Here is a 24322-nt window from a genome sequence, read left to right on the forward strand (position 1 = left end):
GCTTCTTTTAGTCAACAATATGCATTTAAGGTTCTTCTGTATCTTTTTTAATGGCTTGATAGCTCATTTATTTTTACCACTGAATGATATTCCATTGACTCAAAGTATCACAGTTTATTTATCTATTCACCGATTGGAGGACATCTTGGTAGCTTCCAGGTTTGAGCAATTATAAATAAAGCTGCTATAAATTTTCATGCGCATTCATTTTCCTACTCTCTCAATCAATCCCTGTCCCAAAGTATATCTGTGTGCAGGTGGATATTACTCTCCCACAGACAGCTCATCTACTTAGAAGCATTAACCATTATTTCTATGTGAATAACCTCATACTTATATTACTAACCTGGCTATTTCTTGAACTTTTGTTCTACAGTTACAACCATATTTTTCTCTATCTGCATGTCCCAAAGTTAACTCAGACTTAATGCAGGTAGACCACCTGAACATAACTTCATAGACTGACACTGATCATAATAGTGATAATTTGGGAATTACTATCATAATGCATATACAGAGTCCATTTATAATTTTCCATGAATATATCTAGCACATAAAGCAGAACATATCTATCATAGAGAATTCTTTTAGAAATCAATTCATTGTAGTAGCAATAGCAATGTGTGTGTACATATATCTATATTTATATCTGCTATAAAAAAAAACTTTCTTGGGGCTCCTGGTTGGCTCAGTGGTTGAGCGTCTGTTGGCTTGGGTCATGATCCTGGGGTCCTGGAATCAAGTTCCACATCAGGTTCTCTGCAGGGAGCCTGCTTCTCCCTCTGCCTGTGTCTCTGCCTCTCTCTGTGTCTTTCTTGAATAAATAAATAAGATCTTTTTAAAAACCTTCTTAAATCTATTTATAAGATAATTTATTGACTACGAAATCTTTTGTGCTCTGAATAAGGAGAAAGGTAGCATATAAGAGCTAATAGTTACTTAACTATGCAACAAGAACTATTCTGTGTTCACATGTAATAACTCATTTGAACCTTCAACAACCCTCTGATGTAGGTACTCTTTCCCCCATTTTACAGATGAGGACATTAAGTTACAGAGAGGTTAAATAAAATTTTCCCAATGTCACATAGGTAATAAGCTGCAAGCTGAGATTTGAATTCAAGAAGTTTGGTTCCAGAGCCATGATGACCAGCCTTATGTAAGATGCCTCTCTCATATAGAGATAAACAAAGTTAAAAGTGCCCCCATAATCTCATTACCAGACAACCGTACTAACATTTTAAAAATATGTGAATGTAATAAGAATAAAGTGAGAGAATTCAAACAGCATAAAAATGCCCCAAATGAAAAAAATGAAATTAACCAAGAAAAATGTCCAAAGTTAAAAGTGACAGCCTCCCTCTCACCCTCTCCCTTAAGTCCATCTCACCAAAGTCACCATTATGAATAGTTTCTGTGATTGCTTCCATAAAAAGGTGTGTATGTACTTACACATGTGCCTAAGTATTTTTTAATTTAACAAAGAGAATCATATTATATACACCTTTGCACATTTGTTCTCATTTTATCCTAATGATCTTGCCATAGCACATACATTGATGCACCTCCTTTAACGGTTGTATAAAATCACAACATATGGATGTTTTGTTATGTTTTTTACTGGATGCTTCGGCGGTTTGTTTTTCCTCTTATAAGCAATGTTAAATTATAATTTTATATGTTATACACACACACATATAGTGGTGAACTTTCTGTGAATATCTTTATAAGTTAAATTCTTAGCAGATACTTGTTTTCAAATTATAGAATTATGGAGTTGGAAGAAGCCTTCTAAATACAAACTGTATCAAAGAAATTCTACTGATATGAATAAAATTTTGGAATATTTACAAGAAGAAGAATAAAAATTCTTAATATTCCAGGGTCTACTAATCCTATCATCAGCTTGTCTATTTTTGTTCACAAGGTTTTTATGTTCTGTTATTCCCTAGGGTGTTCGTCCTGTAGCTCAGGCTGGCAACAAGCACGGTGAACTCAGTCCCTTGGCCCTGTTTGCTTTCTTTGTGAATCGCTGCAAAGATAATCTTCATGTTGTAGTGGCCTTTAGCCCCATTGGTGATGCCTTTAGAAATCGCTTGCGGCAGTTCCCATCCCTCATCAATTGCTGTACCATTGACTGGTTCCAGGTGTGTAATTTTGGGCAGCAGTGGGGGGTGACAACTAAGTCTCTTAGAATTTTTCTGAAATCTTACTCCAGCTCTGTTAATATCCATTCAGCACGTGTTTCTTGACCACCTACTCTAATGACAGGTGTGTCTCGGTGCCAGGGACTGATAAGCCTGCATGATCCCCAGGAGGAACTCATACTCTAGACTTGAAGATAGAAAAAGCAGTTGGCAAATGAACATTCACAATTATATGAAAGAGCTATAATCTTGGTGTGCAAAAGTTCTACTTATTAGGACAGTGAATCCCTGAAGTATGAAAAATTAATTCTATAAAGGAGGAGTGTATTAAGAACCAAGAGAATGGGGATGCCTGGGTGGCTCAGCAGTTGGGTGTCTGCCCTTGCCCTTGGATCGAGTCCTGCATCGGGCTCCCTATGAAGAGCCTGCTTCTCCCTCTGCCTATGTCTCTGGCTCTCTCTCCGTGTCTATCATGAATAAATAAATAAATAATCTTAAAAAATGATCAAGAGAATGTGTTATATATATAGAATATATATATATAGAATGTGTTATATATGTATATACAAACTCACATGTATATGTGTGTAAAAATACATATACGTAGATCTGTATCTGTCCATATTGATAGCTATATCTATACATATTATTATTGTAAATAATTGGCTCACATGATTATGAAGGTTAACAAGTTTGAAGATCTGTAGCCAGCAAGCTGGAGACCCAGGAAAACTAATGGTGTAAATTCTAGTCTGAAAGCCAGAAGGCTTTGAACCAGGAAGAACTAATGTTTGCATCTGAGTCCAAAGGTGGAAGAAACTGCTTATATATGATGATACATCCCCTTTGTGTGAAGACTGGTTTCTGTTGCTTTGGCCATAAATATTCAGTTGCTAGAGATAGTTATTAAACCTTTATGATTAGGGGCACCTGAGTGGTTCAATTGGTTGAGTAACTGACTCTTGATCTCAGCTCATGCCTTGACTTCAGGCTCCTAAGTTCAAGCCCCGCATTAAAAACAAAACAAAAAACCCTTCACAATTAGCAGGATAATTAAAAAACGAATCACCCAGAACAATCTGAAGGCAGTCATGCAGTAGGAGTTCCCCTTACCTGGGGGTGTGAGAGTATTCAGCAATTTTGTTCTATTCAGGCCTTCTATGAGCCCATACACATTAGGGAAGGCAACCTGCTTTACTTAGTCTATTGATTTAAACATTAAACATCCAAAAGGACACCTCATAGAAACACCCAACATAATGTTTGACCAAACATTAGTTTGGTATAGGTAGTTTGGTGTAGCAGATGGGCAATGAGGATAGCAGGAGTTAAGCCGGAGCTTTGGGTAGGTGCTAAGTTGTAAGTAAATTTGTAAATGTGCCTATGAATTTGGTTTTATACCAAAGACACTGTGGGGGCATTAACATATATTTAGCTAATACATTTCAAAGGAAAAATCCAAACCATTGGCAGTTATATGATGGATGGTTTGGAATAGGGCAAAACGAGATAGAAAGACCAGCAAAGTGACCGTTTCAATCATGCCAGCAGCAAGTGATGAAGGTTGCCACTTCACTTAACAAATTGCCACTGCTTGTGTAAGACTATGAAGCAGTTATGCTCTTGAGAATAGTATTTCATGGTACCTTCTATTTGTTTTATGCTCAATACAATATGGACTGTAGATTATAGAGTAATTTCTTTTATACCTCTTTTTTAAAAAAGACTTTATTCATTTATTTTATTTTATTTTTATTTCTGGGGCAGCCCCGGTGGCTTAGCAGTTTAGCGCTACCGTCATCCCAGGGTGTGACCGGGGATCTAGTCCCACGTCAGGCTCCCTGCATAGAGACTGCTTCTCTCTCTGCTGTGTCTCTGCCTCTCTCTCTCTTTCTGTATGTCTCTCATAAATAAAATCTTTTAAAAAAATAAATAAAAATAAATTTCTGGTACTAATATGTTTTATTCTTTTTTACCTATTTATCAATTGTATTTTTGAAAAACTAATTTTCTCTTTTGAGGGCTGCACATATATTTCAGCTAGTGGGTGTTTTAGTGTTTACATAAGAATAAAAGTTGTGTGAAACAACTTTGATTTATGTAAGCCATATCCTAATATTATATCCATTAAGTGTCCAAAATCCAAAACCAAACAAACCTGTCCAACCATAAATTTTTCTTTTGTGAAATCTTATAAATACAATTTACTATTTCTGAATATCTTTGTCATAACCATGAGACTTTCTATTCTAAATAATTCATAGAGAAAATTTTTTTAAAAAGGAAACAGGGAATTGCAAATAAATAAGGGAGTTTAAGTTGATAACAGAGAGGAATAAAGGTTTTACACTGAAGCAGTGGGGATATAGAATCTATGTTAGAATGATGCTAATGGCATTGTCTGGGACTTGGGTTTGTGAAACTCAGGAAGTGAACGTAAACCACTATGTATCACATAGGTCAAGACGGCACTGACTTTTTGGCTAGATCTATAGTCTCAAAGTAGGGTGCGTACTTACTGGGGGTACCAAAGCAATTCAGATGATCAGGGAAGGAATTACTGGAATATTCTTTTCTTTTTTTTAAGTAGGGGTGTGGAGCCCAACTGGACTTGAACTCATAATCCTGAGACCAAGACCTGAGCTGAGATCAAGAGTTGAATGCTTAACTGACTGAGCCACCCAAGTGCCCCAGAATATTCATTTTTGTATGAAATATTATATATGTATTAACATTGACATCTTTACCTATTTTATATGTCAGAGAGCCATGTGTCCGAAACAGGATGTAAGGTACCCTGAGGGATCCCTGTGATAAACTGAACATTGAAAATATAATACAGTTATAAGTGGGTGTAAGAGAATGGCATAAACCAGCATAACCTAGCTTGAGCTTATGTCAGCCATGCTATGAGGCAAAAGCAATGATTCCTTAATGAGATATGACAAGATATCTGTTAAAACAAATTTAAGAAGGCTATTTAAAATAAGGATTGATACTGACTTTAAACAATAAACCTTATCCCCAGAGTATATCATACCTTGCAATATTAGCTTATCATGGCATTGGAGAGACCATTGGTTTCCTATCAACAGCCATTCTCTACCCACTTTATCCTTGCCTACAGAACTCTGATTTGGTCTGAGAAATCACCTTCCATGTAGCCATGTGTTACAGGGATTGATTCCTGCTTGGTCTAATTCAATATTGGTGCTCTTGTACCTTTTACTATTGATTGGCTTATGCATGAATCTATTCATGACCTGCTTTTTACCAATGGGTCCTGAGTTCAAGTCTACTGGGAGCTTTGGGGAAAAGCTTTTTCATTATAAGAAGAGTTATATGGTAGAAAAAGTGCCTTTTCTGTCTCTCAAACTTGTTGCTTGAGGATAAAAGGTCCATAGCTGCAGCAGTCCTCTTGCCACCATGATGGGACCAGCCCCAGGATAAAGTATACTGAGAATGGGAAAGCAAAAGGATGGAAAAGACTGGATTACTGATGACATGGCTGAGCTTCTAAATTAGGCAACTCTGGGCAGCCCCGGTGGCTTAGCAGTTTAGCGCCACCTTCAGCCTAGGGTATGATCCTGGAAACCCAGGAACGAGTCCCACATCAGGCTCCCTACATGGATCGTGCTTCTCCCTCTGCCTGTGTCTCTGCCCCTCTCTCTGCCCCTCTCTCTCTGTATCTCTCATGAATAAATAAATAAAATCTTTTAAAAAATAAATTAGGCAACTCTGAAAGACTTATATATGATGATACATCCCCTTTGTGTGAAGACTGGTTTCTGTTGCTTTGGCCATAAATATTCAGTTGCTAGAGATAGTTATTAAACCTTTATGATTAGGGGCACCTGAGTGGTTCAACTGGTTGAGTATCTGACTCTTGATCTCAGCTCATGCCTTGACTTCAGGCTCCTAAGTTCAAGCCTCGCATTAAAAACAAAACAAAAAACCCTTCACAATTAGCAGGATAATTAAAAAACGAATCACCCAGAACAGAAAGATAAACCTTGTAGTGTTTTCAATGATGTATAGTTAATATGACACTTATTCTGGCATTTTACAAAAATTTGATGATCTTGGTAATATTTATTTTTTTATTTTTTAAAGATTTTATTTATTCATGAGAGACAGAGAGAGAGAGAGAGAGAGGCAGAGACATAGGCAGAGGGAGAAGCAGGCTCTCTGCAGGAGCCTGATGTGGGACTTGATCCCAGGACCCTGAGATCACTCCCTGAGTCAAAGGCAGATGCTCTACTGCTGAGCCACCGTTAGAACCCTCTTTTGAGGTTTGAAAAATATGTTAGTACAACATGAATATAGTATATTTGTAGATAGGTATACCCTGGCAGTGTGTGCTTTAAACTTTACTATTGGAGTGCTTGGTCCAAAAAGTTTGAATTTTTCTAGGATGAAGGGCTAGAGACTGAAAAAAAATGATATTAAAATGAATATTGTCTGATACAAAGGAAAATAATTACAAGCATCTTGCTGAATCTAAATGAAATTTGGAAAATAATGAGCAAGTAAAGATTATTTGTTCACTTAACATAAATTATTTCCTTGAATAAATATTCTAGATAATTATGGACAGGTGCTGTCTTAGGCACTGAAGAGAATGGCATGAGAAAGGTCCTTGATTTCATAGATTTTACATATTAGTGGTCAGGGAGACAGGTGATGAACAAATGAATTTAAAAAATTTATGTTGTGTTTTGGTAAGTGCTAAGAAGAAAACTTAGGACAAGGAAAAGAGAAATGAGGGAGGGAATGGTGTGTTACAATGAGTGCTCTGGGGAGACCTTCCTAGTAAGCTCACCTTTGTGCAGAGATGTGACGGAGAACCACATGGAGATCCAAGTGAGGAGGGTTCTAGTCAGAGGGAATAGACACTTATTCTGGCATCCCAAGGCCCAGATGCAGGAGCATAGTTGGCATATTCTAGGAAAAGCAGAGGAACCATTTCACTGGCACAGGGAAGACTGGAAAAGAAGCAAATTTGGGCAGAAGAATCTTAAAAGTTCAACTCTGGATGTTTTAACAGTTAGGAATTATGATGGACTACTAATAACAGAGACCCAAACTAGGGGCACCTGGGTGCTGTGGTTGGTTGAGGGTCCAACTCTTGGTTTTGGCTCATGTCGTAATCTCAGGGTCCCGAGGTTGAGCCTCATGTTGGGCCCTGCACTCAGCATGGAGTGTGCTTAAGAGTCTCTCACCCTCTCCCTCTGCCCCTACCCTCTGCATGTTTTTTTTTTCTCTGTCTCAAATAAATAAATCTTTAAAAAAAAAAAACCCTAAACATATAAAGTTTTTTTCTCTCATAGAAAAAAATCTGAAGATAGACTGGGCTTTGTGGCTTAACAAAGTCATCAGACTCTAAGGTTTTTTCATTACTAGCTTTAGCAAGTGGCTTGCACCCTCAGATTCATCTTATGGTCTAAAATGGCTGCTGGAGCTCCAACTTTCACATCTGTGTCCCAGGCCAGAGGTAGAATAATAGAAAGTTAGGACAAAAAAGACACACACCAGCTCTATGTGACCGTTTAAAGAGCCTTTATCTCCTGTGAATTGCAAGGGAATCTAGGAAATGTGGTCTTATTTATCTGGGCATATTGTTATCTAGAATAAAATTGGAGTTCTAAGGGAAAAGAGATGGTAGGTATTAGGTGGGCAGCTAGCAGCCTTGTCATTGTCATGCTAAATTTGGGGTATCTATTTGATGTCCAAGTGGAAGAGTCTAGGAAAGCCGTGTAGTATATCCTTGATATGTAAATATCATTGACCCTTCCTTTATATTGTGTTATCTTTAGTTTTAGTTTATCTTTAGTTTTAGCTAATATTTATTAGCTCTTTTGCAGATGTACTCGTGACCTCAGCCCACCCAATTCTGTTTTCCCCATTAAGGTTTTAATTTCTTCAACCCCAAATTCTTCTCTCACAGGTGGACTCTTATCATAGACTTCTTAAGTTTTTCTTTTTCTTTATTTTTAGCCATGGCCTGAAGATGCCCTTGAACTTGTAGCTGTGAAATTCCTAGAAACGCTGGAGCTTACTGAGTTTGAAAGACGAGAGATAGTTCCAATCTGCAAACACTTTCACACTAGCATTATGGATCTATCAGAAAGGTTAGTATTAATAAATTTTAAAATGACAATAATGCCTTATGTTTTAACATGTCTCTTTTTTGTGAAAGCTCAAGATTTCAAAAAGGATTTCTATGTCTTCAAAATATTTCTGATCATTTAATTAGGACCAAGGCTTGCAAGTATTGGAAAACTATTTGACCTAGGTTTAAGAAAAAGGGAGAATTTATTATAAAGATACAGGGGTGTCTCACAAAGCTTAAGGGAAAGATTATAGCTGGATCATAGATGTGACTGGAAACAGGAGCTAGAAAGTCATCCTAAATCCAGAAACATTTTTTCTGTTTCTCATCTCTGTTTCTTTCTGGGAATCTGCTTCTTTCTCTTTCTTTGAAGACTGTATTTTCTTTCTTTTTCTTTTTTTGTATTTCTTTGACGTTTTCCAGTTTGAGAGATAATTGATATATATAACATTGCATAAATTTAAGATGTACAGCATAACTTTATATATCATATATATATATTGTGAAGTGATTACTATATTAAGCTTAGTTAACATCACCTCAATTTTTTTCTTGTGATGAGAACTTTTAAGATCTACTCTCTTAGCAAGTTTCAAATACACACTACAGTATCATTAACTATAGTCACCATGCTACATTACATTCCCAGAACTTATTAACCTCATCATTGGAAATGTGTACCTTTTGACCACATTTACCCAATTTTCCCCACCCTGCCCCCTGCCTCTGGAACCTCCAATTTGTTCTTCATTTCTATGAATTATTATTATTACTTTAGGTTTCACATACAAATGAGATCATATGGTATTTGGCAGACTGAGTTTTCTACTTCCCAATGGATATGGAGGAAACTGTCTGCCTCTGAGTTCTCAGGTTTACTTATTGCAATTTTAGGTCTAGGCAGACTGATTGGCTCTTTCCACCTCCCTTTGCCGAATTTATTCCAAAATGTGATTAGCCTCATCTGTGTCCAGTGCCCAACCCTGGTCTAATGTTAAGATGGCAAGTCTCATAGAACAAACATTGCTACTGGGGCACTGTATGGAAGTTGCTATATCCTATCTGTGATACCCCTTCCTGCTACACTTCCCTAGCTTCACAGTACCTTGGGTCCCTTTATAGCATTAGATCCTCCTGGTTTATGAAACATGTAAAAAGACCTATATCTTGCTGTTGTTTACCTATGATACCCATCTTTGGTGATTTGTGCTTTTTAAACACACTTCTGCTATCTGATATTTTGTAGACAAGAAATTAGGATGTTGTTATGTGCAGAATTCTTAGAATGTTATAAAGGTCAAATATGCAGCAGCTTCTAAATAAAATTAACCTTTATTCTTATAGGTTTTTTGCTGATGCTGTGCTGAATACACCTCTTACTTTGTGCAACAACTTACTTAGAGTAAGATATGTTATCTTTCTGTCTTAGGTTCTTGCAGGAGCTAGGACGACATAATTATGTTACTGCTACTTCTTATCTTGAACTTATTGCCTCATTTCGACAGCTTTTGACTAAGAGGCGACAAGCTGTCATGGAAGCAAAACAGCGATATGTGAATGGGCTTGACAAACTAGCTTTTGCTGAGTCTCAGGTAAATTTGATGAGCTGCTCAAAATGGTAATATATTATGGGAAATATAAGAAATCGTAAATAACAAGAGTTATAATTTATCAAGATTATATTATGTGCCAGGGACTGTGTATTATGTGCTTCATACTCATTCCTTCAATTATTCCTCATAACCACTCCAGGAGGTAGACATTTTAATGATCCTCATTTTACAGATGAGTAAAGTGAGTTTTAGAGAAATTCACTAAGGTTCCACACAGACTCAAATATATCCTGTTTCATTCTTTTTTAAAAAAGATTTTATTTATTTACTCATGAGAGACACACAGAGAGAGGCAGAGACATAGGCAGAGGGAGAAGCAGGCTTCCTATGGGGAGCCCAATGTGGGACTCGATCTCAGGACCCTGGGATCACACCCTGAGCCGAGGGCAGACACTCAACCACTGAGCCACTCAGGTGTCCTTATCCTGTTTTATTCTTGTTTGTTGTTGTCGTTGTGGGAAGCCCAATATGGGGCTTGAACTCACAATATTGAAATTAAGACCTGAGCTGAGATCAAGAGTTGAATGCTCAACCGAATGAGCTACCCAGGAGCCCCTATATTCTTAAGTTTTCAAAATTTGGAGAAAATACAATAAGCCTGGGTTGCCTTTTAGTTTTGTTTGTTTTTTATCATAATAGCTGGTTAAATATAAGATTGCATGTGCGTATTTTTAATGAGTCAAGTGCTAGTGATACATATTAGCATTAGTTCAGTATAAGCAACCCAGGTTTGAGTGATCCATATGCATTGTATACCATGCACATAGTATAATAGGGGCACCTCAAGTTGCCACCTTCTTTCTATCTGCAGTTCTTCCATGATAACTGCGTTCTCTCACTGTTCTATCATATACTTGGCCATGCCCTCATGGTTTTGTTTATCACATAAAGAACTGGAAGGAAAAGTTAAGGTTTTTCTGGCCGTGATGCCTTATGATACCTTTAACTTTAAATTTTCTGCATTTAGCTTCTGCAGCTCTTGTAGCTATGAAAACTTATTGACGAACTGTCTATTTAGGTTGGAGAAATGAAAATGGAGCTTGTCCAATTACAGCCCAAATTGGAGGAAGCTAAAATTGAAAATGCACATATGATGCAGGTAGAGTATCCTGAGTTTTTTTTTAATTAATGTCAGAAAGCAATTGAAATATGTAAAATTAGCCTTGAAAATATGCCTTAATTTTTTTGCCACTACTAGATCTTAGGGACCTTACCCTTTTCTACTAACTGGTTATCTCACTGAGTCCCATGTGAGTTGTGTTTATTTGTCTTAAAAGATTTTATTTATTTATTTAGAGCGGGGGAGGGAGGGAGAGAGAGAGAGAGAGAGAGAGAATAAAGAGAGAATAGAGAGAGAATCCCAAGTAGACTCTGTGCTGAGTGTGGAGCCTGACACAGGAATCAATCCCATGACCCCAAGACCATGACCTGAGCCAAAATCAATAGTTGGATGCCCAACTGACTGAGCCACCCAGGAGCCCCATTTGTTTTGATTTTGAAGGGAAATGAGAAGCCCATTATCCAGTTAGGTCGCATATACTTGCATTTCTCATTTTGTCCTGGGACCTCCTGCTCTTTGACATGATTTGTTGGATTCCCTAATTTCTAAACATTGTCTTGTTTCTAGGATGAAGAAAGCAGTAGGATGTTGGAAGAATTGTTTTATTTATTTTTCTTTCTTTAGGTTATTGAGATAGAATCTGCACAAGTGGAAGCAAAAAGAAAGTTTGTGAAATTAGATGAAGAAATAGCCAGTGGCAAGGCTGAAGAAGCCCAAGTTCTGAAAAACGAGTGTGAGAGTGACCTAGCCGAGGCGATTCCAGCCTTGGAAGCAGCTCTGTCTGCCCTGGATACACTCAAGGCAAGTGTTTGTATGCTACCATGTGTTTCATCAACAAACTAGTAATAGATCCTTGGTTCATAAGGTATGATTCTTTTCCACTGGAGGGTGTTGTATCATTTTTGTCCAGTCAACTGAAACTTGCCTCTTCATCATTCCTCTCTAATATGTCATTATCTTATATTTTTGCTGTTCATATGTTATTTATAATTTTCAATCAGGATATTCCAATGAGAATGGAACAAACAGTCTCCAAGAGGCCAAAGTGATCCTCTACATGGACCAGGAGGCATGAGTGTGCAGCTAGCTACCTTCCTGAAGCCTTCTGGATGTGCCTGTACAGAAAAACTTAAAGATAATTTCCAATACAGATGTGGGTGGCAGCTATCTGCATTACACTGCATTGTATATGACTTTTTACAGAGTCATAACAATCTAACCAAGCAGAGCAGAAGAGACAGCTTCTGCTGACTAGGAAGGCCCAGTGTAGAAGGCAGTTCAGGATATTCAGACCCCATTCTTTACCCTTTTCCTCATCCTACTAATATCTATGTAAGATTCCTGACAAGACAGTGAGCTCAAAATTTGACAACCTATGGGAGCAAACTCTATCTGATTTTCAGATACATCAGCCTTCTAATCATAAGATATATTCTTTTAGGGCAGTTATAGAAACTTCCTAGTGCCTTCACTGTGCTGTGAGCCGGGAATTTAAAACACTGAGCTTATTGTTTTCTTCCTGTTTGTTCTCTGGCACATTTAAAAGCCACATCCTACCCAGTGGTCTTTCTTCATTCTCTCCTTAGACATTTATCATAGCAGCCACTCATTCTGGCAAAGCCTTGTTTTAAATAGGCACTCCATTCTAAATGACCATGAGCATTAGTTTAAGTAACCATTTATCACTATGTACCATGGACTTTCAGCATTCCATCTGAAACTCAGAGGATTCTTGATGCTTTCAAATCTTACCAGTTCAGATCATTGATATTAGGTTCCCCTCTCATTGAGAGTTTGTTGCTTGTACCCTTCCTGGTATCAAATACTATATTATATGAGGTAGGTAAGCTTCAGTTGCAGAGAAGAGAATTGACTCTATTTTGTATAAGCAGACAAGGATTCTTTAAGGAATTTTGTAAATGGATTGCACAATTATTGGAAGAGCTGAAGAAATAGATTCTAGGCTGAGCTGCCAGGAATGACTCACAGAGCCAAATTGGAAATAGTCTACCAGAGGAATGATCCTCTGAGTCAGAAGCCTGCAGAGCTATCCTACAGAGTCACACTACACTCACTGTAATCTATATCAGCAAATGAGATATATTACATCCTGCCCATATCCCAATTTATTCATTCAGAATTCTGGTGTTATTCAAGTGATCCGATGGTGGAACCCAATGACCACACACAACTCTAACTTATGGGGCACTAAGATATATAGTTGTTAGCTTTCCAGCAATTGCAAAGGATGTCAGAAAGATATTGGAGTAGATAATAAGTAAGTGAATCTATGAGGTCTGTCACAACAATATATACCTTTATAGAAAATAAGTTTAAATTAAGATCTACTTCTACTTTCATTTTTTAAAAATAAAACTACTATATTAGCAAATATAGAATTAGTCTATCTAAATTAGGATTCTTAATCTGAGTTCAGTATAGGGGCTTGGTATGTGATTATATGCAAATTTTTTATATATGTGCAAAAATGTATTTTCTGGAGGATTCAGTTGTTATTATATTCTCATAAGGATCTTTGAACTCCCAAATGTTTGAAAATCATTGGTCTTAATCTGTGCTAAGCTTAAATTCTCTTTTATTAATCATTTCATAATTATGCAAAGCCCAAAACAATTATAATTTCAAATGAAAACTGATGCTCCATTGTTCTCCAACGCTATTTTTAAAATTCTCATTATTTAAAAATAAACTAATCTGAAGATAATCTGTTTTCTTTCAATTTAGCCAGCTGACATTACAATTGTGAAATCAATGAAAAATCCTCCATCTGGTGTTAAATTAGTTATGGCTGCTATTTGTGTTATGAAAGATATAAAACCAGAAAAAATTTCAGATCCTTCAGGAACTGGAGGCAAGGTAATAACTAGACAAGATTTAAATCATATTCATGAATGTACAGACTGAGTCTATTAAATGTCAATAGTATCCAGTCCAAGGAAGAAACATTGTTTTCTAGATCGAATGGATTCAGAATAAACTATGGAAAACATTATATGCATGTTTTCCACAGTAAAGCTAAGGCAGTATAGCATCAGAAAAATGTGGTTCCAGTTGCTTCTATTTCTTTTTCTGTCTGCTCAGATTACCTGCTATCACAGGGTGGGATGGAATGGACACTGAAATATGTGAGCTTCTTCCAGCTAAGATTCTCAAGAATGTGATATATAACCATATAAGTGTTATTTCTGAGCATTCAAAAAATTCTAAGTTAAGCAGTATAGCAGAGTTGTTAAAAGTATGTGTCCCACTAGCAGTGTGACCTTGAGCAAGATGTTTAACTTCTGTGGGACTTGAGGATTATTATAGTACCTGCTTCATAAAGTCAATGTGAGGATTAGATTATACATATAGGTAGATACATATAGATTTTATGCATATAGATTATACATGTAGAAAGATAATACATATAAAGCTCTTATATATAAAGCTTTATAAAGAGTTAAGTTCACAATAAATGTTAGCTGTTGTTATTACGATTATTATTTAAGGCTATATTCCTTAAAAAGGAAGGTATAGCACCCATCCTAAACTAAATTTATGGACTTATTTTTTTTTTCAGGCTTTTATAGTACCTAGGTTTGAATTCCTGAATTGGAGAATTGGAATTTGTGTGTGTATGTGTGTGTGTGTGCATTCTATCCTTTACTGAGATAATAAATAAATAGGCTCTCATCTTAGAAGTCATTCTCATTTACACACACACACACACACACACACACACATCTACCTATCAGGCTTCTGGAATTAGAAAAAAAATGTTGGGCTAGTTATCTAATGTTTTTGCTAGCACAAGTACCATGTGCTTTATCCTGTAACTGGCAGAGCAATGTGTAAACCTGGTCTTCTTTTTCTTCTTTCTCTCACCTGGGATGCCTAGTTGGGTGAGGGAGTCATCTATAAGAAAAATGTTTGCTGCCTGTCTTATACTCCCTTTGGGCTGCTATTATAAATTACTATTTCTCACAGTTCTGGAGGCTGGGAATTCCAAGGTCAAGGCTCTAGTAGATTCAGTGTCAGGTGGAAGGCCCACTACCTGGTTTCTAGATGGCCTTCTTTTTGCAGTGTCCTCACAAGGCAGAAGTGGGAGGGAAGTCTCTTTTATAAGGACACTAATCCCATTCATGACCAATCACCTCCCTTTGACCCATTCTCCAAATACCATTACACTGGGGATTTGGTTTCAACATATGAATTTTGATGGGGGGTTGGGGGACACTCAGTCTATAGAACTACTTTTCTGGCTTGAAAGCATCAAGAGTAAAGGAAAATAAAACTGGAAATAATAAAAATACATTTTTCTTATATGAAATTCTGATGGTGTTTATGCTAGTTACTTTTCTTGTATTTCCTAAAGAGAAATAACTGCATCATTTGCATTTCAATATATAATTTTTATAATGAATTTAACATATAAGTTTATGTTCATATCTTAAATGTTTGATAATGTTTAATATGTTCTTGGGAAGAAGAGTCTTTTTATTTCCAAAGAGATGTAAATTGTTATTTTTAAAGTATATTATTTCTCTGGATAATATACCTTAAGCTTCTGGAAGAAAATTTTATACTGAGCATCTCTAATTATACATCTAATAAGTTTCCATAAATTTTATTTATAGATATTAGATTACTGGGGACCTAGCAAAAAGCTTCTGGGAGATATGAATTTCTTAAGAGATTTGAGAGAATATGACAAAGACAACATTCCAGTGAGTTTCATTGGATTTTTTATATACATATAACTTTGCCAAGGTGTATAAGATCTTTAACATGATACAATATTATATAAAACATTAGATAATAATTTTTGGGATTAAAATAATGCAGGAATGTTATGTTATTGACTATATTATGAATTCTCACAATGCATAAAACCACCCCTTCATACTATTGAAAATCATTTAATGAATTACTGTTTTAGTGTATTATTAACATGAAACATTTCTCTAGCTTATAACAGTTCCATAAATCTGAAACACAGATGTATGTGAGATAAAAAATGATCATGCACTTTTCCATCCAAATTTGTATTTATTTATTAATGTTTAATTGTTCTTTCCACTTGTTTCTACATATTTTTCCAATCTCCAAAGGTCTTTTAATTTTTTTTGGAAAAAATTTATTCTCTCAATGTCTGTAATCCTGCATTTTTTGCTCACAAATATGACTTGTGTTTCTATTACAATTAGGCTTATCTTAAAATTATTTCAAAGTACTGACTTTGGTTTTTAAAGACAACATAATTTTTTAATGTAACATTTTACTATGCATGATTTTTTTCATCTTATGATTGTATGATATATGTTGAGATCAAAATGTTTGTTGTATAGGTGACTGTTATGCAGAAGATACGTGGTGAATACCTAACAAACCCTGAGTTTGATGCTTCTAAGATTGCTAAAGCTTCTTCTGCAGCTGAGGGTCTGTGTAAGTGGATCATGGCTATGGAAGTGTATGACAGAGTTGCAAAGGTATTTTGAGGATCAACTCATTCATTTTCTATTGAAATATTCCTAGAAATGATAATCTATGTATATATTGCCTAGTTAAGAAGTTTCTAAAAGTGAGACTAGAAAGAATTTATTTTGCTGCAGCACAGACATCAGATGTTGAGTACCAAGTAGATGAAGAGAATACTTGTGTATGATATAACCTGGTCTTGGCTAGTGGTAGTGAGTGGTAATGCTGTGGGAACAAGGATGAATTGGCCAGAATGACCTGTACCTATAGAGCCTTGGGGCAAAAGAAAACTAAAGTTTCAGAAGCAAAGAAAAATTCAAAACTTCAAGGGTGAAGGGGCAGATTAAAAATTTGATTCAAAGCATCAGAAGTTAGAAGATCCAGTAGATTTAAGAGGCAGAGCATAGACAATTGCCCTGAAGTAACAGCATGCATAGGTAGGGAATCTTTTATGGAGAATCGTTAAAAGCATTTTGTAAATTTGGCTAGCAAAGGACCAGGAAACAGTGGCTTTGCCCTCTGTAGCTTGCAGAATTCTACTGAGGGAAGCAGGAAATATAAATAAAAAGGCAGACAAAAATACATGGTAGCATGTATTTAGAATAATCTCAGAGTACAGAATAATTGATGAGGCTGTCACAATTGAAAATATTTTCCTAATAAGATACCTGTACCTGTAGAGAGGTAGGGATTTTGATTGGTTTCAGGGAAGTAGACTTATCAAAGAAATAAAATTAATTTTATCTGGGATATTCTTCCTTTGAACATCTTGTCCCCTCCCCAAAGCAGATTTGGGAGCTCTCAACCTAGCTCACTTCCACATGTCTCACAAGGCATGAAGCATAGAAGCCAAGGCATTCAGATTCTTTCCTGACTTCCCACGCTACACCTCCACACTACCATTTTAATTCTGATGCAGCTGCCCCATGTTATGGAAGGGTTGAAAGGAGATAGTCAGCAAGGTCTCCTCTGAAGTCAAAAGTAGAAAGTGGAGCTTCCTGCTATTTATTTAACACGTTCCCCCTTCAGGATTTTAGCCCAGAGGAGAGAAAACAGGACATTTGGTGTCTGATCCCTGCCTCCTCCTTCCCTCTTTTCCATCAACTTAATTCATGGCAATGAACCAGAAGATTTAGATCTTCCTTCTTTCAAACTGGCATATATTCTCTTTGGTCATCTTCTAAATTCTTTCTACCAATGACTTAAAATACACTCCTTGATCAAGTTTGGTCACAAACCCCATTCTTGATATATTAATGAACATAATGATATAAGAACTTTAGAAAATCTCCTTTCTCTCAACAAAGTGTGTCTTTTCAAAATTTCTTGAGGAAAATTCAGTTTTCATAGTGAAACTGAACATCAGGCTTTTTTTCTCCTTGTACTTTGTTATCATAGTCTTATTGCCCCCAAGGTAAATGTATTGCCTCAGCCCACTGGGAAGAAAACCACAGATTTGAAAAAGCCATACACACACAAACAGAAGCATATTTGTATATTTGAAACATTTATAATTTCTGCTACATAGTATTCCTTGTTTTTTTTTTTTTTTTTTTTTTTTTTTGGTAACAGTTGAATGGCAACTTCTCATTATTTTCAGACATTTTGCTATATACGTGTTATTTCCACTATATATTCTAACATTTTGTTAGTCCGGAATAATTCATCTATTTTATAGACGACCATTTGCTGTCCAGAATGTTTTACATATTCTATGTGACATATAAATATATTTTTCTTTAGGGAAAAATATGTGTGAGATTTAAGGCAAAGTGTTTATTTTGTATAATTTATTCTTATAAGTAACAAATGTATTTATAATAGTAATTAATCACTTTTCACCCATCATATATATAAAGGATTATTGTAGGTGTCCGTTTTACATAGCACCTGCATATATTGTTCCCAAATAGGTAGTGGCACCCAAGAAAGCCCGCTTAACAGAAGCTCAGAAGTCCCTAGCTGAGATAATGGAGCTTTTGAATCAGAAGAGAGCAGAACTGGCAGATGTAGAATATCATTTGGAAAATTTACAAAGAACGTTTAATGAGAAGACTGAGGAAAAGGCACGTTTAGAAGACCAGGTGGAACTCTGTGCTAAGAAACTTGAAAGAGCCTCAAAACTAATTGGAGGACTGGGTGGAGAAAAATCGAGGTCAGATTTCTACTTATTTTAACAACATTTAAGAAAGTCAGGCTTGAATATGTTACTTTCTTTGGGTGTTTATTCTGATTAGTGATTTTTAAATGTCTGGTTTAGAATGTGAGGCATTCAACAAGTTACCTGGCCAGGCTTTTCCAAACAGAATATCAATATTAAGGATGATACTTGCCACTTGTTTCCATTTTTAAAAAAATTAGCAAATAAGGCAAATGATAATTCTTAATCTAAGTGGTGAGTATGTGGGTGATCGTTTTATAATTCTTTCCAATTTTGTGTGTGTTCAAAATTTTTCATAATAAAATGTGGAGGGAGGAGCAGTGGATATATGGCTCACTTTCTTAAAATTTGTTTCAAAGAAGATATAACTGGACTGATCTAACTAAAACAGTTAGCTTTATTCTAATCTGTTTATTTGTACTGACCAGCCAGCTATCTCATTTAGTTATATGTGTTGAGTGAACAGTATGATAAGGTAATAGACCTTTGACAGTACTTTGTAGTGCAAATTAGGTAGTTTTGAAATGCACTTTTTTATTGTAAAGACTTCATGAAATGGAAAAAATACCAACCTTATTAGCATTAGTATGCCAGCTTTTGTACAACTTAAATATAATTTTTGATAATGAATTGCAAATGTTTATGTTTTACAGACTAACAATAAATACTGAAACAAATAGCAGCACCACAAGGCCAAATCATCCTGGAGAAAGTTTATTAGACGAAATGCTGGCATATTTTTGTTTTTGTTCTTCCTTATTTTAAAGGGTCAGGTCCTGTAAGAAATGCCTAATAATCTAATAATGAAATGTGGATTGTCATTCATATAGCATAGATACATATTATAGCATGTCAGCCCTAAAAGGCACCCAACCTCCTCATTTTATAGATAATAATCCAACATTTCATGGCATTTTGTTATAGAATTTGGACTAGTAAAAAAAAAAAAGAATTTGGACTAGTAGTCCCTTACTAGTAAGTAGTCTATTACTGTCTTCCATCATTCTCTATGGTGAGACAATTTTGCCTTTGGTTGATCTCACAGGTGGTCTCAGGCTGCAGATGACCTTCAGATAATATATGAAAATTTGACTGGTGATGTTTTAGTATCAGCGGGAGTAATAGCCTATCTTGGTGCTTTCACTTCTGGCTTTCGACAAACATGTACAGAAGATTGGAGCATGTTGTGTAAGGTAATGGTTTTATGTTTCATAAGTTTCCTTTTGTATATTCAGAGTATGTGTTGGGGTATTGTGCAGGCAAAGATGGTAATAAGGAGAAAGAGAAGAAATAGCTGAAAGTGTGGGGTCTTGTTTGATCATTAAAATACTGTTATAGTCCAACTTTCAATTCAGTGTGTTTTTTTGGTTATTAAATAATATCTAATGACAAATCAATAATTTTAAAAATATTTCATCCAACAAGATGAAATAAAACATTAGATATTTTTATTTCTTACAGGAGAAAAGAATTCCATGTTCAGAGGAATTCTCATTGAGTAAGACGCTGGGTGATCCAGTAAAAATTAGAGCTTGGAATATTGCTGGATTGCCAACAGATACTTTCTCCATAGATAATGGAGTGATTGTTAATAACTCCAGGCGTTGGTAAGGAACATAAAGTATTTTTCACTTATTTTATCTGAAAGTATTTAAATGTAGAGAAAAGTTGACAGGGCTTTAGAGTAAGAACCCACATACCTACTACCTCCTAGATTCTACCATTAACATTTTATTATTCTTGCTGCTTTATCACATACTTATCCATCCCTCTATCCATCTGTCAACTCATCCTTTGTATAAACTTCAACGTAAGTTGCAAATATGGTTATACTTTTCCCCAAATGCTTCAGCATGCATATTATTAACTTAAGTTGTTTTTGTTTGATTGGTTTTTTTCTTTTGAGATAAAATTTATGTATAATGAAATATACAAGAGTTAAGTATGCCATTCATGAGTTCCAAAAAAAGTGTACACTTGATACAGATACAGAATATGCCTAACATCCAGGGAGTTTTCTTTTTTTTTTTTTAAACAAAAACCAAAAACAACTTTATTTGACGAAAGACAAAAACAAAAGTTATTTACAGTAGTTTTTTGCTCAAATAATTCAATGGGATAACTGTGCTTCTCCTCCAGGTTTATTGTACAACCAAACCAAGTGGAGGCTGCCCCACCCCCAGCCTCCCCATCTTACACAAGGGGGGAATGCCAACCAGAATTCAGCAGCATGGCTCCTCACCCCTCACCACCTCTACTGCTCAGTGCACTGCGGGAAAGGAAGTCCCACCCCAGCCCAGTATACTTCCAGGGTCCCTTGCTACAAGCATCTTCCAACAGTCACACCAGACCTGGGCTCACACACATGGGTGGGGGTGGAACAGGCTGGGCAAACAGCTTCAAGTAATCTTGAAGCTGCTATGTTCTTTCTTCCCCAGCTGGGCCTCAGGAGGGTGAGGATCCCTGATCCCCCTGGGACATGCAAGGATGGGGTGGGGTGGCAAAAGAGAGAGCCTAAGAAACTTGCCCACTCACAAAGAGCGAAGCTCCCTCTCCTTAAATAGCTCATACCCATTCCCACAGCAGTGGGTAGGTCAAGCCACTGAGAAGTCAGGTAGCTTCCCTGAAGCCTTCAGGGATCATCCCAGAAAGGACAGAACACACGTTGCTGCCTTTCTCCTGGCTAGGCCCACCCAAAAGTCAGTCAACTTCCAGGAATCTCCCCCTTGTGCCTGACTTGACAACTTCAGGAAACTATAGGCTGGGGGCTCCTGACCGGTCTTTTGGCCCAGTAACAATGTTATTTAGAACAAAAATATTTTGGCTAATAGTAACCTAGGATTAGTGTTTCTTAGGATATATAAAGATGGGTGTATTGCTGTCAGCAGTGAGACAGCAAATTAAAAAATGGGGAGGAGGGAGAAGAGTAAGACCAACGGTTATCAGTTTCACTGTGAAGTTCAGGGCAGAGGCCTCCGCAACTCCAATTTAAAGAAAGGTGCAACACAAAGACACAGTGGACAGGCTTCATAACCGATTTCCAGCCCCAGCCTCCATAGAGGATGGCTCTTGTGCAGCTGGAGGCACGTTCCCTGCTTCTTGCCACTGTTCTGGGAAAAACTGCCCATCTGGGTCAGCTACAAGGGCTTCCTGACCAGTAGGTGGCTCACTTCTCTCCAAGTAGGAGCTACTGGCAGCTTTTGATATTCTGGCCCCACTAATCCAAGTTCTTAAAGGAATTCAAAACTCAGGCTGCAGGGCCAAGCTTTCAAGGATAAAGAGGGGAAAACATTAAAGAGAAAACAAAAAACAAAAAACACCCAAACCCATTGCCTTGGTCTAGCTTACTTCCCCCATACCCCCAAACAGAGTAAAAACAAGAATTAAAAAAAACAAAACAAACAAACCAAGCCAAAAACCACCTCTGGTTTTATCATCCTTCTCTGCTTTTCGCTTAGAAGGTTTGGTCAGATTCTGTGTTGGACCCTCTTCTTTATTCTTTAGAAGGCTTTATTCCCTTCTGTGCCTGATGCAGAAAAGCCAAAGCCCCCAAAGTTTTTTTTTTTCTTTTTTTTCTTTTTGTAAATCAAACCAACAATAAAACAGCCATTTGGAATTTTGCAGATATTCAGCTGGTCCCCAAGATAAAAATGCTCCTTCCTTGTAAAACACTCACCAGTTGCAGTGGTGCATAATTCCCAGTTCATCAGACTCCCATTACACAACACTCTCACTCCCCACACCTGGGCTAACTACTCCCATTAATGCAAACCCCAGCAAAAAAGGGAAAAATAAACACAAAGTTTAGTGAAAACCTAAACATTGAACTGGAGTCAGTTCTGTTACATCTGCTGGGTTCCTCTTCTCTTTTGTTCACACTTATGAACTTGGAATGTCCATACTTGGCTTAACAAAAAGAGGCCCAGCTCTGGGGCATAGGTCTGAATGTGGCAGGTTTCCTGTGCCCAGCCTCAGAAAGCAGGCTGGAACAAAGGTGTCCTGGGGATCCTCTGGAGAAGCAGCAGCAGCACCATGCCTGTCTCCAATCTCAATCTCATCACTGAGGCCTGGAGAAATGGCAGTTAGCAGAGAGGTCCCCATCACAGTGCAGTGACACTGACTGGCATCTTCCTGCTGAGGACCTCTGGACAGAGGCGATGACCCCGATGTTTGGCAGTGACCCAAAGAAAACCCTCTGTATGAAAGGGAACCAAAACGGAAACCCAGGACAGCTGGCTCGAGCCTCGAGCACCCCTTTTGGCAGATGCCTACTTGGCGTTTTCAGAGACTAAGGGGATAGGAGTGCGCGCAGTAAGGGAGGCGATCGGTCCTGCTGCTTCTGAAGCTCCATCTCAGCAGCCCTCTGTAGTGCCACCTCCACCAGAAGCTGGAAGCTACTGAAGTCCTCCTTGTCCTGCTCCGGGGGTGTGGGCGGAGGTGTATTAAAGAGTCCACCTGTGGGGCTTCCGGCTTCAGCCCTGGTCAGTAGGGTGAGTGTGTTGCCAGGGGTCACCAGGGACTTAGGGGGCTCCAGCTCCCCTTGTGGAAAAGGGGCTGCTGGCTTTTCCCCCTGGCCTGAGTGGAGTGGCATGGAGCACACGGATAAGGAGAGCACATTGGTGGGGGCTGGTACAGACACAGCCAGCACCGAGGGGCTGCCACCACGAGGGAGGGCCACATCTGAGGCCTTACCCCCTCGGCGGGAGATGGTGAACTGATTGGGGTCTTTGCCATCCATCCTTCCGAAGCATGTCTGGGAGAAGCCGCCGCCGGGCATTGATGAACCAGTTGCATATCTGCAGCACTGACAGGTTGGTCTGTCCAGAAAGGCTCAGCTTCTCCTGTTCTGAGGGGTAGGCGTTGTAGCGGTGCAAGTACAGCCAGTCCCGGAGGATCTTCACTGATTCTTTGGGCAGGTTTCCTCTGCGTTTCCTCTTGCCTGCCAGGGAGAGGAGGCCTTCATCCTCACCCAGATCACTGTCTGACATGGTGTCTAGGGGCTAGGCTGGACCTTGGGCAAGCCTGCCGGGCCTGACACTCGGCCTGACAGCTGGTGGCTGGAAAGCACCTCGCGGCCTGACGTCAGATCCCCTCTCCTCCCCCCGGCGCCTTCCTCGCCCTCCCCCACCCGTCCGGAGGGAGAAAACAAACTTTGTGCGGAGCGCGGCGCAGGGAATTTTCTTATGTCTCTTCCCAGTAAATCCTCATTCTTACTCCAACGTGGGAAATTATTACTTTATTTTCCACCACAGGTTTGTTTTGCCTATTCTAGAATTTCACATAAACAGAATAATATTGTATATACTCTTTTGTGTAAGGCTTCTTCCACAAAGCACAGCATTCCTATTTTTTTGTTACTAAGTAATATTCCATTGTATAACTATATCACCATCCATTCTCCTATTGATGGACACCTGGGCTGTTTCCAGTTTTGGCTATACACTGTACACATTTTAACTAGGTATTTCTACCTGTTTTTAAGAAACTATAACTTGATATTTTATGCAATTTCATGGATATCTTTTTTAATTGCTATCATTGATAGCATAACTGAATTTTTCAGATGGTTTATTATCTTTTTATTTATATCGCTTTGAAAAACTTGACAATTATTCTTTTCTGAGAAATCATTTCCTATAAATGATTACTTATCCATGTTGTCATTTAATTTTAAGTCTTTCCATGGGACTATATCTCAAACAACATACTATGATAAATAATGTTGAGCTTATACATTCCTGAGATACTGTT

At 37.6% G+C, this 24322-nt stretch overlaps 1 protein-coding gene and 1 pseudogene across 5 annotated transcripts in view; one reads left to right on the forward strand and one right to left on the reverse strand.

The window, feature by feature from the left end:
- The window catches only part of DNAH12 (dynein axonemal heavy chain 12), a 203306-nt gene that overhangs the window by 112430 nt on the left and 66554 nt on the right, over positions 1 to 24322 (forward strand). For all 5 annotated transcript variants that reach the window (XR_007404380.1, XR_007404379.1, XM_049098394.1 and 2 more), the window contains exons 45-55: positions 1953 to 2147; positions 8145 to 8278; positions 9689 to 9851; positions 10891 to 10971; positions 11557 to 11737; positions 13682 to 13809; positions 15570 to 15659; positions 16281 to 16421; positions 18324 to 18565; positions 19617 to 19764; positions 20033 to 20178. Coding sequence is in view for 3 of the 5 variants with exons in the window: in XM_049098394.1 (XP_048954351.1) it covers positions 1953 to 2147; positions 8145 to 8278; positions 9689 to 9851; positions 10891 to 10971; positions 11557 to 11737; positions 13682 to 13809; positions 15570 to 15659; positions 16281 to 16421; positions 18324 to 18565; positions 19617 to 19764; positions 20033 to 20178 (1649 nt within the window). In the remaining 2 variants the exon portion in view is untranslated. The remainder of the gene's footprint in view (positions 1 to 1952; positions 2148 to 8144; positions 8279 to 9688; positions 9852 to 10890; positions 10972 to 11556; positions 11738 to 13681; positions 13810 to 15569; positions 15660 to 16280; positions 16422 to 18323; positions 18566 to 19616; positions 19765 to 20032; positions 20179 to 24322) is intronic.
- Positions 20609 to 23672, reverse strand: LOC112665954 (homeobox protein TGIF2-like; annotated as a pseudogene).

The sequence above is a fragment of the Canis lupus genome, chromosome 20 (genome assembly GCF_003254725.2).
Source record: "Canis lupus dingo isolate Sandy chromosome 20, ASM325472v2, whole genome shotgun sequence".
Taxonomy (NCBI): domain Eukaryota; kingdom Metazoa; phylum Chordata; class Mammalia; order Carnivora; family Canidae; genus Canis; species Canis lupus.